The sequence below is a fragment of the Epinephelus lanceolatus genome, chromosome 1 (assembly GCF_041903045.1).
Source record: "Epinephelus lanceolatus isolate andai-2023 chromosome 1, ASM4190304v1, whole genome shotgun sequence".
Classification (NCBI taxonomy): domain Eukaryota; kingdom Metazoa; phylum Chordata; class Actinopteri; order Perciformes; family Serranidae; genus Epinephelus; species Epinephelus lanceolatus.
Window position 1 is genome coordinate 38,397,706 of NC_135734.1, and position 16,081 is coordinate 38,413,786.

At 41.9% G+C, this 16,081-nt stretch overlaps 3 protein-coding genes across 4 annotated transcripts in view; 1 reads left to right on the forward strand and 2 right to left on the reverse strand.

Moving 5' to 3' along the window:
- Positions 1-16,081, reverse strand: part of LOC117257122 (troponin T, cardiac muscle isoforms) — a 62,085-nt gene that overhangs the window by 39,636 nt on the left and 6,368 nt on the right. The gene's annotated exons all lie outside the window — the stretch shown is intronic.
- On the reverse strand, positions 544-5,954 carry csrp1b (cysteine and glycine-rich protein 1b). Of its 2 annotated transcripts, XM_033625636.2 has the most exons (6): positions 5,806-5,954; positions 4,707-4,816; positions 4,106-4,274; positions 3,831-3,960; positions 3,639-3,732; positions 544-1,229 (listed from the first exon to the last, which is right to left on the reverse strand). In XM_033625636.2, the coding sequence occupies exons 2-6, from the start codon at positions 4,813-4,815 to the stop codon at positions 1,153-1,155; spliced, it is 579 nt and encodes a 192-aa protein (XP_033481527.1). In that variant the 5' UTR covers position 4,816; positions 5,806-5,954; the 3' UTR covers positions 544-1,152. The 2 variants fall into 2 exon arrangements, with proteins under 2 accessions (XP_033481527.1, XP_078026332.1); XM_078170206.1 differs by lacking the exon at positions 3,639-3,732.
- nav1b (neuron navigator 1b) overlaps positions 12,792-16,081 on the forward strand; it is a 122,398-nt gene continuing 119,108 nt past the window's right edge. Inside the window, exon 1 of the mRNA XM_078170191.1 lies at positions 12,792-13,128. The gene's annotated coding sequence lies outside the window, so the exon portion shown is untranslated. The remainder of the gene's footprint in view (positions 13,129-16,081) is intronic.

The following is a 16,081-nucleotide window of genomic DNA, read 5'->3' on the forward strand; positions in this document are numbered from 1 at the left end:
CTTACTGTGAGATCAGGTCTCTCTGTCGCCCTCTGGTGGGCAGAGGGCTGAAGTGAAGTACATGTTCATGGTATCCATTCATACAGTGGGACATTTAGAAGAAACATTTTCGGTTTTAAGGTGTTTACAGTGTCAGTTACTAAACACATTTTTGTTCCACTTATTAAGAATCCAAGCACTTAACAACAGATCCCAGTGGATTTCTGCTCTAGTTTGGCTGTCGATGTGACTCACACATGTTGTAGTCAGAACCAAAACAAACAGCTGACCCCGCCGCCGCCACCACTACAGCTGCCTGACACTCTGGTCAGTGTGCCAACTCCTCGGCGCAGGCAGAGACAGGGCTGAGCACTACGACTCTGTTGTTCACCACAACAGCTGGCATTTGACTCCGTCTGATGATGATCAGAAGGAATAACAAGCACACCCAAGACCACATCAACGATCACGCTGATTTCGTCAGACCAGAATAACAGAAAGAACAATGACAATCGCGTGGAGCACGCCAAACTTTGCATCATGGAGAATCAGAAAAATCCATTGTTTCTTTTCTTTTTTTGACTGATATTTATTTTGTGTTTCAGCAACAAAGCATATCTTAAGACAGTATGTACACCGTTTGACATGTGAGGCAGAAATGAAAGCTTTATCTTGAGTGTAACTGAAGCGTGATGTGAGCCTGTTTTTTCACAGCTGTCAGTCCTGAAAAGTGTTGATCTTATTTTGTTCTCACTCAGACGCCGACTGATTCAGATGTTAACCAAACTCGACGTTTGTCAAATTCAGATTTGTTATTACAGTGGAAGTGTCTCTTAGTATCTCAACCAGTTTAATTTGTTTTCATTTTTATCCTGTTAAAAACACACAATGTGCACGTCCAAACACAGTTAGATTTTAGTCTTTTGTAAATATTAAGCATGACACCCTGTTTTTTTAAAGCAGTAAAAAATGGCGTATAAAATCCAGAATCAAATGCAACACAGAGCAAAATCTACTTGGTGAACTTGTATAAAAAGCTGTGTTGAGTGCCTCCTTTCACTCATCTATTCCTTTAGCTGGAGTGAGCAGGCAGAATAAAATAGGCTGGATATTGACTGAAGGATCCTGGAAGCGAAGCACCAGTCGGTCGCAGGTGGGCTGAGGCTTCAGGCTTTACTGGGAGTGAGCCAGCGCTCCTGCACCCTGACCAAAGCCGAAGCCTTTGGGACCGAAATTCTTTGCGTAGCAACCTGTGAATGAAAATACACAGACTGAGAAACACTGTGCTGAACAGACTGGAGTTTAAATCGCACAAGTTAATGGTTTATTATGCCTCAGTTTGCAGAGCTGCAGAGTAAGAACCAGGGTTGAGCTGTCAGCTGGCTAATTTAAAGGTTCAGAGCAGTAATAAAGCAGCAGACCACTGTTTACTGTGTAAAGATATAGTGGAGTAATGGCAACCTGAGCAGAGAAGGAAGTCACCCTCCCTCTGTGTGTGTTGTGATTCGAGCTTCACTGTGGTTTGTTGTGGTAGACGGTCCAGCAGGATGTGTGCGTTAATGCATGTGTGTTTGCCATAGAGCTTAGATCAGGCCCAAAAAAATCCATGAATGTTCTGTCTGACCCCGATTCCGGTTTAAACCCAACATTTTTTTAAGGATATGAACGTGGACATTTGAAGGCTGACTCTCGTCTTTCTCTCCATGGCAAGCCTTCGTCATGTGCCTCTTAAGTGACGAGGTCCCCGTCTTTTTGCTGTCATATACCAGCATCGTACTGCACTTGGTACACTCCACGAAACCGACAGACACGTTGTCACCGTCGACAACTCACATGTGCGCGGCCAGTGGCGCCGTCAAGGTGTGATAAGTAGCTGGTTCCATAACCTAGGTCTATTATGACGAGCCCGACCCATCCGAGTGGCGGGAAATTACGGTCGGGTTCGGGCTCGGGCAGAGAATCTAAGCTCTAGTTTGTCATCAGCTAGGTCATTGCTGCTCCATTGCACTGTGCTCATACGGAAGTTACTGAGAATATCAGGATGACGTCGTAGTGGAAGCGTATCTCCCACCCCCCAGTTATTACCAATAGCCCTGTCAGCACTGTTGCCATAGTTTAGGGCGGTTTATGGAGTTAGCACCTTTAGCTGCTAGCCTCCGTTTCAGCCACCTCCATGTTGAGAACTGTGTCCAGACAACTCATACTCTCTTGAGTTTTGCATAGAGTCCCTTTAAACTAGGTAACTCACAAACATGCAGTCTTGTTCAAATATAAATCATGATTTAGTAAATGGCAAAAGGTCAGAGAGGCTGCTGACCTCCTGGAACTCTGTCTGAGGTAATTTAGAGCAACTGCTTCATCGCTGCAGGTTGAGGTTCAACCAGATGTGACCAGCAGAGGTTTGACTTGACCAGTGACATCTGAAGTAACATGACGTCCCACAATTACACTGCTTATCACAAACAACTGCATGAACTCTATGCAGTATTGATTCATTTATGTTATATGTTTCCCAGTTTGCATTTGTTTTATCAAGAATACTAGAAATAATTTCTCATTAAAGACAACTGTTTTTATGTTGGGACCGGAGTCAAGATTATTTTGATCATCAGTTAATTGGCAGATTATTTCCTCAGTCAACTGATATATTGTTTGGTTTAGAGCTGAAACAGTATGAACATTTCATAACAGGATTATAGTGACCCAAATTATCATGGTTCAAATTAGGGATGGGCAGCACAAGCAAAAACACTATTCGAAAATCGTGGCAACTATTCGACAATTTTTCGAATAAACTAGCTGGTAGCCCATCTCACACTGCTGTAGCAATCCTATACTGCCCTCGTGTGGTTAGGAGCTGAATTGCATGTCAAATAAAGGGGGAAATAAGACGGTGAATAGTAATAGTTGCATTAAAAAATCGATTTTTCAAAAATAAAACGACTATTCGAAATTTGAAAATCGTGACCCTAGTTCAGATCATCTCACCAAGTTCATACTGAAAACCACGAACAAAATCACCAGCACTGCACTTTTTCTTTGATAAACATTGAAATAATAACACAGCCAATACTCTATGTAAACATGTGAAAACCATATTGAATGTGCGTCAATATTGTGAGTGTCTGTGTCGCTGTAGATTAGGACAAGGGACCAGTAGCATCACTGGGTTTGCCTGCTGCACACCCACTCTGTAAACAAGGAATAGGCAAAACAAACCTACGTTGCCGCTGCTTCCTGCATCTGGGAGACTGTTGCTAGCTTTGGTTGAGGCTGGATAGTAATTACTGTAAGGTTTCAAAACGTGGCAATCAAACACGGTTTAATGATAAAACTTACTGTCGGGAATTTTACAGCGGTTTATTGTGAAACTGGTGACCATTTCGTTCCTAGTAAGATGCTAGAAAGTAGTGAAAAATGACCATTACAATTTGCTAAAGCCCAAGGTGACATCTTCAAATTTTTTCTTGACCAACAATACAACAATCTAAAGTTGTTCAATTTAATGTTGCATATGACAAAATGAATCAGCAAATCCACATTTTTTAAATTTGAACCAACATAATGTTTGGTATCTTTGCTGTAGAAATGACCTATTTGTTATCAGACTATCTGCTCATTAATTAACCAACTAAGCGCATCAGTTGATTCACACAGACCTTTACAGAAGATCTCCCCGTCTCTATCAGCGAGGGTCGTGGACTCGAGGCCTTTGCCACACTTGGCGCAGCGAAAGCAGCCTTTATGCCAGGACTGACGAGAGAGCAGAGAGCAGAGAGTTGGTTCAAGAGAACTGACATTTAAATCACATTTTATAAAGTGAGATAACAGCATATGTAGATCCTTCTTACATTGCCTCCTCCGACAACCTTCTCGGCTGCGTACACTGTCCTCCCACAGCGAGGACACACATCTGAGCCCCCGGGTTTCTGAGCAAACTTTGAGACGTTGGGGTTGTTTGTGGGACGAAAAGGAGCTTGGCTGTGAAGAGAAACAGAGTTTTAAGAAGCTCATAAGGGAGGAAACTAGACAGCTCGACATTTTTTGAAATGCACTTTGTCATTTCATAATCTGAATGTACAGTATGTGCCTTTATACGGTACTCAGGAAGTGCTGCTTTGCTCACACTTCAGGCTTGATCCCAAGTCCTTCTCCTGTGTCCATACTCAGAGTGCCGGCTCCCCCTCCAAAGCCGTAGCCTTTTGGCCCATACTTCTTGCCATAGCATGATTTGCAGTAGATCTCATCCACATGGACGGCCACTGTTGTGCTGTCCAGGTTCTTCTTACAGACCACTTACAGCAAACAAAGAGGGGAAAAATCAAATTAGAAATACGGAGCTGTATGATTTTGTCTTAACAGCACACCAAACAAACTGAACTCTCAAACCCACATTTTTCCACTGATGCTTAGTTGTGACATCACCACAAAACTATGCATGACATTTTAAAGAGGAAATCCACAATGTGCGTTGTTGCCTCAGATAAATACTTGTCTGTGCTGGAGGGGGGGAGTGTGTGTACCTTCCTCTGCCTTATAAGGAAGACCAAACCTTTTGTCACGTTTCCAATGGATCCAAATAAGGGCTGAGATGTCTGAGCGAAAACCTGCAGATGCTCACTTTCATACTCTGATGCCAAATACTCTGCATTCCATCCTTGTGATTTTCGAGTCATTTACCACCGCGCGTCAGACGAGCAATAAAGCAGATTACCTTAAATACTTACTGCATAGAAAACAGGATTTGTGCCAGCTCTTCCCCTCGCACTGCACTTCCTCGGCGAAGTAGACGGTCTTCTGGCAGCAGCCGCACTTGTTTCCTCCCCCGAAAGGCATTCTGTAGGCACACGGAGAGCCTGTGTGTACGTTTTTCATTCAATGTATATATAACAGCTCTCCTCTGGTGTACAGATCAGTGTTACTCAGCAGACGGAGGCCATCTGCAACACTTGAGGCTAGATGCAACAATACCTATAAAAGGAGAGGCAGCAGTTTGCTATGACATGCTGCTCTTTCTTTCCTCCGTCTTGTTTCAGCATACTGGAATGAGTGCATATCTGTTCATCCCTGACTATAAAATGCAAACTACCTGCTGGCGTTGCCCAGATAGCGCCAAACCACCTCATAAAAGATAAAATGACATCAGAAAACACTCTGTATTAACACCTCACCAGTGTCAGCTCTGAGTTTTTAAAATTAAATGTCTTTTTATGGCGATGACCTCATGTAGTGAGAGTAGTCATCCACACAGAGAGCTGGCAATCTACTAGATCGCTGTGTATAAACAGGAAATTCCCTGCATTTATTTTGTAATCACACATGTTTACAGCTGTGACCTCAGACAACCCGACAAGCTATGATACAGATGATCTGAGGTACTGAAACAATGTTGTAGAAAATAAATAAAAAACACTGTCCAGGGATAGTTTCAGTGTCATCTCCAAGTGTGACTAGAATAAAAGTTTTGCTTATTTTAAAGTGGCAGCACCCTTTTTTTCAAGGTTGGTTCTTATCAGCTGAAGCTCAGGAAACAGGTTTTGAAGCGTAAACTCACTCTCATCCAAGACAATAACAGGAAATTTCCAAATTTAAAAATATGCCTCTTAACTTTATGCAAACCAGCACCACATAATAGTTTAATTAAAAGCTTAAAAGGTAGCTTTGCCTCTAAATTACAAATCTAATTTCCAAAAAAATGCTGCATTTATTTCGTTTCATTCTTGATTTGCCCAATTTGATCTTTACCCTCCTATCAAATCTTAAAGTCAAGTATTGATCTATTTGATCTATTGTTTTTCTGTATCTGTACAACTTAAACAAACCTACCTGTCGCTGGTCGAAGGCTGATCCTCTCTGTGGTCGTTCTGCTGTTTGAAGTGATGACTGAGTTGAGGAGAGGAGAGACAGTGGTCTGATGAGGAGATGCAGAGGGAGGCTGAGAGGACACCAGGCTGAACTGAGGGAGGAGTCAGGACACAGAGAAAAGTCATGTTGGGTCGATTTCTGATTTTTAAGGTCTGGTCCGATGTAAGAGCTTAAAAGGGTTCGATTTAATGCAAACTGACTGAAGCAACATTTGTCATTAAGACGGAGGGAGAGATGTCGAGAGGAGATGGAGGAGAAAGATAATGAGAGTGGTTATTGATGGAGGGAGACTGTAGGAAAGATATCCATCATCTCTATGTATGAAAAAACTGTCCTTCTTGGTGAAATCACACAACATACTGCCTGAAAACAGTCAGAATGAAATGTAAAATGCAACGGATGGATAACTTGTTTACAAAGGAGCCCACACTGTTGAGTTTAAAGGTAATTCTGCACATTGGCGACCCCCAATGGGTAGAGGAGGTAACTGCATTGAGGACTGAAATACCACAAAGTAATGCAGCAAGACATCCGTACATGTAAGGCTGAGAAATCCCAAATTCTCTCTGTTAAACAATATAAATGAATATTTTAATGTGTGTTTTGTCAGTTTGTTTTTAAGACAGCAAACATTGTGTAGTGTTGTGTGTTTATAGGTGTTTGTGGAGTTATTATTAGGGAGAAGTATATTATAGCTACACACAGTTAAACATATTTTTGTGTCAGACATCATTAAAGGGATAGTTCAGTGTTTTTGAAGTGGAGTTGTATGGAGTAGTTATCCATAGACAGTGTATTACATACCGTAGATGTCGGTCTGTACGCCCTCAGTTTGGAGAAACAGGCTGGAGTCCGACATGGAAGCTGAGCAATGTACAAGTCCCATCTAAGAAAATCAATATCAGTTAAAGTGTATGCTATATTGAGAGTATTTTTACTGCTTCGCCTTAATGTCTGACATTGATTTCCAACAGGAAAATGAAGCCACTATGTTACTCTCTTCAAAGCCAGACTCCATTAGGAAAAAGAGTGATTTAATAATGCTGAACACAGGAGCTGCTGGTCTAGTTCTGCCTCGATTAGTCATATTGTTTGTGTTATTGTGTGACTTTGGCATTTAAAAGGGTTCGTTCAGATTCACCAAAGTCACACAGTAACACAAACTAACTAACTTATCGAGGCAGTAGTAGACCAGAAGCTCCTGTGTTCAGCGAGTGAAAATTACTGTTTTTCTCAATGGAGTCTGGTGGCTTTGATGAGGACATAAACGGGGAACTGGAGCTGCTAACGGTTTTCCTGTTGGAAAGAGCTGTCTGATGGAAAGATTAAATGGTGAAAATACTCTTATTGTAACGCACACTTAAACTGATATTGGGGTTTTTTTTTAGGATGGGACTTTATTTAGGTGACTAAAATACGTCTTGTTGCTGACCCCCATCCAGCAGCTTTCCAGCTGCAATGCTGGTTATTGTGACAAAGCTCTAAAAACCCTTCAGACGACCTGCCCAGTCCTGAGCTTAAGACCATAGTTAGCAGCTAGCTGGTGAATATAGCGAAACATTTAGCTGCTAAAGAGCCAGATGTGTCTCTGAGGAGCTGGAGGAGACCAAAACGGAGCTAAATGGGGAGTGAATCTTGGATTAACATTCACCTGGTGGCCAGAAATGCAACTTTAAAGGAATGCTAATGTTGTCCAATGAGGGGTTGCAGCTGTTGCTATCAAGCTCACCATATCAACTTGAAGGCTGGAAAAATGCCAGTGTTAAAAACTTGTTGCTGCTGCTGTCAAGTGGCCAAAAATGCTTCATTTACAAACAGCAGGCACCCTGGGGATGCTCTGCCAGTCAAGTACTGCAGTTGTCTTCCCGTCTCTCTTTTTCCAGGGATTTTTCTTTTTCTTTTTTCCATCTGTCTGGTATTTAGCAAAATAAACACATGATCGGTGGGATTGAGGTCAGATGTCTGATTTGGAAAAGCAAAAGCAGTCCACTGTTTGGCACCAAAACCTCCTTGGTTGCTCTGTATGTCATCTTGGTATTATTGTCTTAGAATTCAGGGGATATGAAGAGGATACTGGTCCTGGATTGATTTCAAATTAAAAAGTAGTTGAATGTGAGATACAGAAACATGATGTAATGCTATAGGGAATCATCTCTTTTTCTCTAACAGCTGTATGTATTTGACATTCTTGCTCCTAACCACATTTGACATTTTCTCATATCAGCTCCTGCGGTGGATTTGTCTCTGGGTTAGTTCATACGTTCTCAGAAATACTCAGTATCCCGTGTGTTGGATGTGTGTACTCCTTGCTGATGCTTCTGTCCCTATGACAAGCATTAATAAAGGTGAAAGCATGATGAGCAGCAGTGATATCTCAAGCGGACATCCTATAAATCTGACTGTCCGATATAAGAAGAAGCGCTTTACACAGTGTTTCTGCAGAGAGCAGGGGATGTCCCGTCTCGTTCAGTGGATTACTCAGTGGATTACTCACTGTCTCCAGAGACCTGCTGGATGAGTTTAACTGAACTATGTGACTCGGGGGCAATAGGTCAACCAGACATGTCTCTCTCTCTCTAGTAATGTTAACTTGACACATATTTTTCATGTGTCTGACCTAATAACAAATATCAGCAACCCCAAGAAATCTCCAAAAAAAGAGATTAATCATATGTATACTTCAAACTTCGATTTTCCTAAAATGCATAGACTTATACAGAAGTAATCCCTCACAAATTTAGCGAGGTGGAACGCCAAACAAGAGTCAATCTGGTGCTGGCTTTTACTGCTACCCGCTGGTGAGCAGGTTTTCAAACAGGAACCAGCAATCCTGCATGTGTGTACCTTAACACTTAAATGGAAAGTTGCTCTGTTGTTGATGGTTGGTCCGAACCTAAACTATGTTTTCTAATGTGTGCTTGGTCACGTTCTGGCACATTCCCATTCATCTCTATACACAGATATCTGCATGAGAATGCAGGCTTTGTTGGCAATGTGGCAAGATTTTGTATCGGAAGCCTTCTGGTTTCCATCTGTAGTCCATTTGTAATCCAAGTAGTATTGACCAGTCACATTTGAGCGTGCTTTAGTTGCATGCGCAGGTCGGGTGGAAAGTAAAATAGGTGGAATGCGGCTGAAATGCAATCTCTGAACCAGTCGGCTATCGTCTGACAGTAATTTGCTTTATATTAGCTTTTTAAAATGTGTTTCTGGATTTGTATGCAGTTATCTGTTTGTAGAGATAAGCCCATAGTCCTTTTCAGTCAGGACCACTTTAGTCAAAGAAAACTTTATTTCCGTTTGCAGTATTATATCTGTCAGTATGGCTCTGTTCTGGGGCCCCTCTGCCTTTCCTAAGCCTACGCAGAAAGCCTCTTCCATGCACCTACATGGAAAGCCTAACTGTGCATTCACACCAAAAGCATCATGAGCGTCATAAGCGGCCGGCAGCCATTCATTTTCAATGTACACTTGCTACGAAGGGCGTCAGGGGCGTCGGCTGCAGCGAGCGGCGCGATGCCAGCGACCAGAGCATCAAGTAGAAGTTGAGAGAAGCTGAACTTTATGCAAATGAGCAGCGCCGCTGCCGAAGCAGCAGCCAATTGCAGACCGGGATTCGGGTACGGAGTTCTGGGCTCTCCTGGAGCTGTACGAGCCGGTGAAATTCACCGTGGAGTTGCCGGGTTTGCAGGACTCTGTGGACCCAGACGGCCCGACGGCTCCGGGCCCTGTGTTTCCTCAGCAAATACACTGATGCAGTACAAAGGAGGCTTCCGAAAGTACTATTAATGAGCTCCCGCTTATTTACCACCAATTACATTTCTCAGTGGTCCTACACGCCAACAGGAGAGTAAAATCATATTTATAAAGGACTCATAAAGGCTATATTGACTGTGTTTATTAGTGTTATTTTAATTGTGTAATGAAAGTCATGGATAATACAAAGTGAAGACATAAATGATATATTTGTTCATCCTTGTAAAGTGAACAGCCGTGTCAGCCTTGATGGACACATCTGCAGCAGCCGGCCCCGCCCCTTTGGCCACTACAAGCGCCTGCTGGAGCTGCTGCCAGGCAGCGCGATGCCAGAGACCTGAGCGACCGCTGGTGTTCATGACGCTTTTGGTGTGAACGCACAGTAAGGCAGGGAGAGCAGCAGCAAAGACCCCCAGGAACAAAACAGAGCAGCATCAATGACAAACAGAAATGACATTGATAAGTCAGACACAGCATGAAAAGGAGGAACTGGGGTGGAGGCGGGTTGCAAAGCGGCTTGCAGAGGAAGAGGCAACAGTAGACAGTAGGGGTGTAACGGTACACAGAAATCTCGGTTCGGTACATACCTCGGTACACAAGTCACGGTTCGTTTTTTTTCGGTACAGTAATGAAAAAAATAGACAACTATTAAATATCTTTTACTTATTGGTAACCTTATTAAAACATACCACCACAGCAGTTAACTCTTTTTACACACTTTTTGAATGAAACAAATATATATAAAATCCTGCTTTTTCACATTGTTTGAATGAAAATAGAAATATAAAAGTGAAAAATAAAATCCTGCTGTTTTTTTAACACATTTTTTGAATGAAAAATATAAATATACATTTCTGCTTTAACAGTTTTACTCAGTTAAAATAAAAGGTATAGTGCAGCTGGTCAGCTTTAAAGCCTGCTCAGATTCAGTTTTACTAGGAACTTACTTAGCTTTCCCACTTTGTTAAAGTGCAGTAAACAAAACGTGCTTATATCTAAAGTGCAGCTTAAACAATTTTACTCAACTCCAATGGCGTTGGTTATTTCTTTAGCGCGATGGTCAGGAAAACGCTCTTTCTTTTTAAACGACGACGATATTGTAGTTTGCACCAGATTGCTTTTTCTAGTTGCGCCGGTTAACGTTCAAACTCGGGTGGTGTCGCTTTAGATGCGTTAGCATGTTAGACGTGTTTCCAAGTGCATACCCGACCACTGTTCTGCAGTGTCGGCACACTGCTTTTGTCTTGTCCACTTGTTTATTTCCATCTTCGTATTTTACCCTGAAACCAAAGTGTTCCCAAACGGAGGACTTAAGGTTTGCGGGTGGGTCTTCAGGTTCGTCAGGCTCACTTGCCATGTTGTCAAAATGCGAGAATGCGCTGCACAAAGTGAAAGCGGAGATTTACGGGACTCGGTCCGTCACTCAATTATGTCCGTCGGGGAACTAGATATTTTAAATGGTTCGGCTTGCAAAAACAGAATTAAAATAAAACAAAATAAAATAAAATAATATCCTGCGCCCAATAATTCAGTACAGGGTGGTGCCGAACCGAAAGTCGCGTACCGAACGGTTCGACACAAATACATGTACCGTTACGGCCCTAGTAGACAGGCCAGAGCAGTTTAAATAGGGCGCCCTGAATGAGATTCACCAATTGTTTGCATAGAAAGGAATCGTGATCTATCAGATGACTCCCTTCCATCAATCAGCTGATCCTTCAGTTGATTGGATGCTTGAGATCAGCTGATGTCGCTGGGACGTGAGCTGAGCTTGACATTGCGTCCTGTCTGAACTAACTATATGCTCAATTTTTGCGTCTAAGATGGTTATCCAATGGCCTGAACGTGGAAGAGGAAGCCTTGGCCCGCATATCCGCTGGCTGCGAAGGAACCCCCGAAATACTAACAGTTGTCCCCTGGAGCTAAATTGTTGCCAAACTGAAAGCAGGTGTTTACAAGGTTGCATTACCATCAGCTATAGAATCAAGTATGTTTAATTGTCTCCTGAAGGGGTCATATGTGATTTAGGTGAGGTTGAACACAAAGTCTACTTTATATTTTCTTGCTCTTTCTATTATAATTTAAAAAGAAAAAAAAAACTTTTAGTAAAATTCCCCTGATCTCTATTTTTATCTATATTTTAAAAAACAAAAAACCAAGTGCATTTTAAGAGGGGAGCCTCTTTTGTGGCAGATATTATTCGTAGAGCTTGAGCATTTTGACAAAGCTATTTGATTGCACTGTTGTGTTACATGTAAGAAGTTCTATTCTTTGTAGAAGAATCATTGCTGCTCTGTGAAAATTTGTATCTTCAAAACTCCAGCCTTTTATAAGTAAAGAAAAAATTGTTTTCAACTGATGTTGCAATGTGTTTTTTTTTCCAGTTGATCCAGTGGGTTTGCAAATAATTTCTTCAACAAAAGAGGTGGAGGATTTTTCTCAGACAACAAAGGAACATTTAATCCAATTTTGGAGATGCATGGTCATCACCATCACAACAGTATTTTTGTTTTTATATAAGTGCATGTGGACTTGTTCATGACACAATAATGACACACTTCTACTACTACTACTCTAGAACATTAAGAGCACTGTTGACATTTTACTGGTGATCTCTTACACCGTGGCATTCAACAATGGTACTGGTGGGCGTTCACTGTCTCTCACACTTATTGGAGCACATCACACATGTGACCTTATGAGTGGATGTATGATCAGTGCGGTTGTCCTGCTGTTATCCAAACTAAAACACCAACATGCAATCTCATGTGTTCTGGATAATTTAATCCTAATTTTCTTTGGTCAACAAGACATTTGAGAGATTGACATTTTTCACAATTTTTTGACATTCGATAAACCAAACAACTAATCGATTAATATACAAAATGGTCAACAGATTAATCAACAATCAACATTTTCGATAGCTGCAGCCCTGGCTCAGATATCTCCCTGCAGAAAAGGAGAATGAAGAAAGGTGAAACTGATAGGGAGACTGAAGTCGATACAGGGAGGGAAGTGAAAACCAGCAGAGAGTGATGGTGCATGCTTGGTCTGCCCCCCCTCCCTCTCTCCAAGCCCTCTAGGCTCTTCACCATCATAGGAAGAGACAATGATGAACTCAAGAAGCCTATTTATAGCCCGCGATTGGCCAACACTAGCCCTCTGTTTCTGCTCTGTGGACATCCGCCTTGGCTTGTTGTGTAGTATGTGCACATGTGATTACGCTCATGACAGAGAGGGAGAAGGGAGGAAGAGAGAGTGACAGAGACTCAATGGATTTAATCCAGAGGAAGAGGAGAGGATAAGAGGCAGGGATGAGGCTGGGCTGTGGTCCATCAGTGCACGGAGGAGTGCTGATTGCTTATTGGAGTCTCATGAAGGAATTCAGCACAGGCTCCCTTTTTTTTTTTTGCATTTGACCTGACTTGAAGCCAGGACTCCCCCACCGGTAATGGTCTCCCTTTTGGCAGCGTTTTTTTTCACACAGGCTTTGCCAAGTTGTCAGGTGAGGAGGAAGAGCTGAAGGAGGTGAGTTGACTTCACGCTGACAATGTGTTTGCATGGCAACTAGCAACTGTCACTGTGTTAGTGCATTTGGCGTTCTGCACGGTGGTGTTTAGTGGTAAATCCACTGCGGCTGAGTGACGGTCCCCGCTTTGGATCATGATGTGTAATTTCTGCCAGAATAATCTCATGTAGCATCATATTGCAGTTGCAAGGTGCATGTTTTTGCAAATGTGTTTAAACTTCATTGCAGATCTGAACGATTATTTGATTGACAAAAGATTAATCGGCAACAATTCTGACAATCTATCGATCATAAAAAGTCAAACATTTACAGGTTCCAGCTTCTCAAATGTTAATACTTGCTGCTTTTCTTGGTCTTCGATGATATTAAACCAAACATCTTTGTGCTTTGGACTCACCGTTGGGGCTGCAAGTAACAGTTATTTTTATTATTGATTAATTTTTCCCAGAGCCCAAAATGATGTCCTCAAATTGCTTCTTTTGTCCAACCAAAACTCCAAAACCCAAAGACTCTTCATTCGCTATCATACATGACAAAGAAAAGCAGCAAACTCTCAAATTTAAGAAGCTAGAACCAACAAATGTTTGACATTTTTTGCTTGAAAAATACCTGAAACGATTAATCGATTATCGAAATAGTTGGCGATTAATTTTCTTTAGGTCAACTAATCGTTACAGCTCTACTCATGATTGGACAAAACAAGAACTTTAAAGGTTAAGTGTGTAAGATTTAAGAGGATAGTGACATCTAGTGGTGAGGACTGCAGTTTGCAACCAGCTGAAACTTCTCCTGGTTAAAATTCCTTCAGTGTTTATTGTTCAGAAGGTTTTAACCAGGAGCCGAATTATCCACAAGGTCTCTTCCTCTCCAAAACAAACAGACTAGGTGATTAAAACCAGTAAAAACAAGGCATAAAGCAGTTTCATGTTACAAATCAGTGCTTTCTCCAATGCTGTTTGGCATGTCAGAGACAGGCAGCTTGCCCACCACATGCTAATGTGTGCTCACCTTTTTTCTCTGTTATTTTAAGAGTCAGACGTTCAGGAGGTTTTGACTGGGAGCCGAATCATCCACAGATGTCTCGTCCTCTCCAAAACCAATAGACTAGGTGATTAAAACCAGCAAAAACAAGGCATAAAGCAGTTTCACATTACAAATTGGTGGTTCTTCAATGCTGTTTGGCATGTTGGAAACGGGCAGCTTGCCCACCAAATGCTAATATGTGCTCACCTTTTTTCTCAGATAACTTAAGAGTCAGGCGTTTAGGAGGTTATTACCAGGAGCCGAATTATCTGTAGCGGTATCTTTGTCTCTATAACATACAGACACAGTGATTTAAAACAGATAGAATCACAGAATAAAGCAGTTTAAAGTAAAAAATCTGGGTTTTTTTATGCTGCTTGTTGCAGCAATATGAAATGTGAAAACACGAAAACACAAAAACATGAATGGCTCTCTCTAGAGCCGGTGTTTGGTTTGTCCGTTCTGGACTACTGTAGAACAACATGGTGGACTCAGTGGAAGAGGACCTGCTCCCTGTGTAGCAGGGCTCGTAGCTCATTCTAAGGTAACAAAAACACAGCGATTCTTATTTTCAGGTGATTATACACTAAAGAAACCATATTTATTGTATTATATTTCATTTCTGCCAATATATCTTTATAAATCCTACACACTGGACCTTTAAGTATGTCAAATTTGGCTTTGAGAGATTGTGAAGAGCACTTTTTTTTACCTTTTTCTGAGCATTTATGGATCAGTTAATTGGAGAAATTAGTCAGCAAATTAGTTACAGCCTGTCTTTGCCGACTTGTTATTTGAAAATTGTATTATGTGGTCAACAGTGACATAAATCCCTCTCATTAAACTAAATACCCTTTTTCTCCACAGTGTTCAGGGACGTCAGTAATGAAGTCGCTAATCCGCCTAAATATAACTTTGGAGCAATAAAGCTCTTGTTCTTTGCGGAGTCCAAGCCTGTATGAGAAAACAAAAGCAAGCTGTTCAAACACCAGCAGCCAGAAATGTTTGTAATATTTTACATAATGTCATTTAGATGGATTATGATATGAAAACATAACCCTGTATTCAGTCAGTAAACATTATTGGATGCGTTTCAGGAGGTCATTGTGTATTAAGGCAGAGGGAGTTTGAGCCGGACGACCCTCAACGAGCAGCAGTTTGATGTTTCAGTGAGTTTAATGTGCTGACTCCTGCTCTGCAGCACGCACCGTGGCCATTATGAGAGGAGCAGAGATGCAGTTTCATAAATTAGTCAGTAGGGGTCACATATAGGCAGAGATTATGTGTGAGTGATGTTGAGACACACCCTGATTTCCTCTCTTTCTGGCTGTCTTTTGGCTTGTTCTTCTTCACCATCAGCCGCACTGATGCAAAAGGTGACAAGGTTTAATAACTGAAGCAGAACGTTCAGAGCGCATCAGAGTGTGAAGTGCAGATTTAATAAGCTGTGAGAGTAAGGTGAAGGATGAAGGACTTTGCTATCAGTTCACTTCACCGGGGCTGTTTGTACCTGCCTGTGAACTCACTGATGCTTAATCTCGGCACCTTTAATTAAGCTGCGATTATGTTCAGCCCTGTGCGAGAGATGTAATATTAGATAGCAATTTGTATCTCTCAAGGTCAGACGGCATGTGTGTACAGTATGTGTGTGTGTGTGTGTGCAGATTAATTACACATTTCTGAGTATTTCTGTGTCCAGCCAGTGCACATCTTTGACTGTAATCCTCACTTATCTCCTGTCTGCGACTCGACACAGAGGATGTCGGGCTCTAATTTCCAAACTGCCTCTGGTCTATAATCTCCCCTCATGAACTTTAGTCATCCTGCAGAGCGATTTAACATCAAGGGGAGGCAATTTGCCGGAATGTGCAGGAGGGGACTGTAACATACATAACCCAGTCATCACACCACCCGTTGCCTTGTATCTTC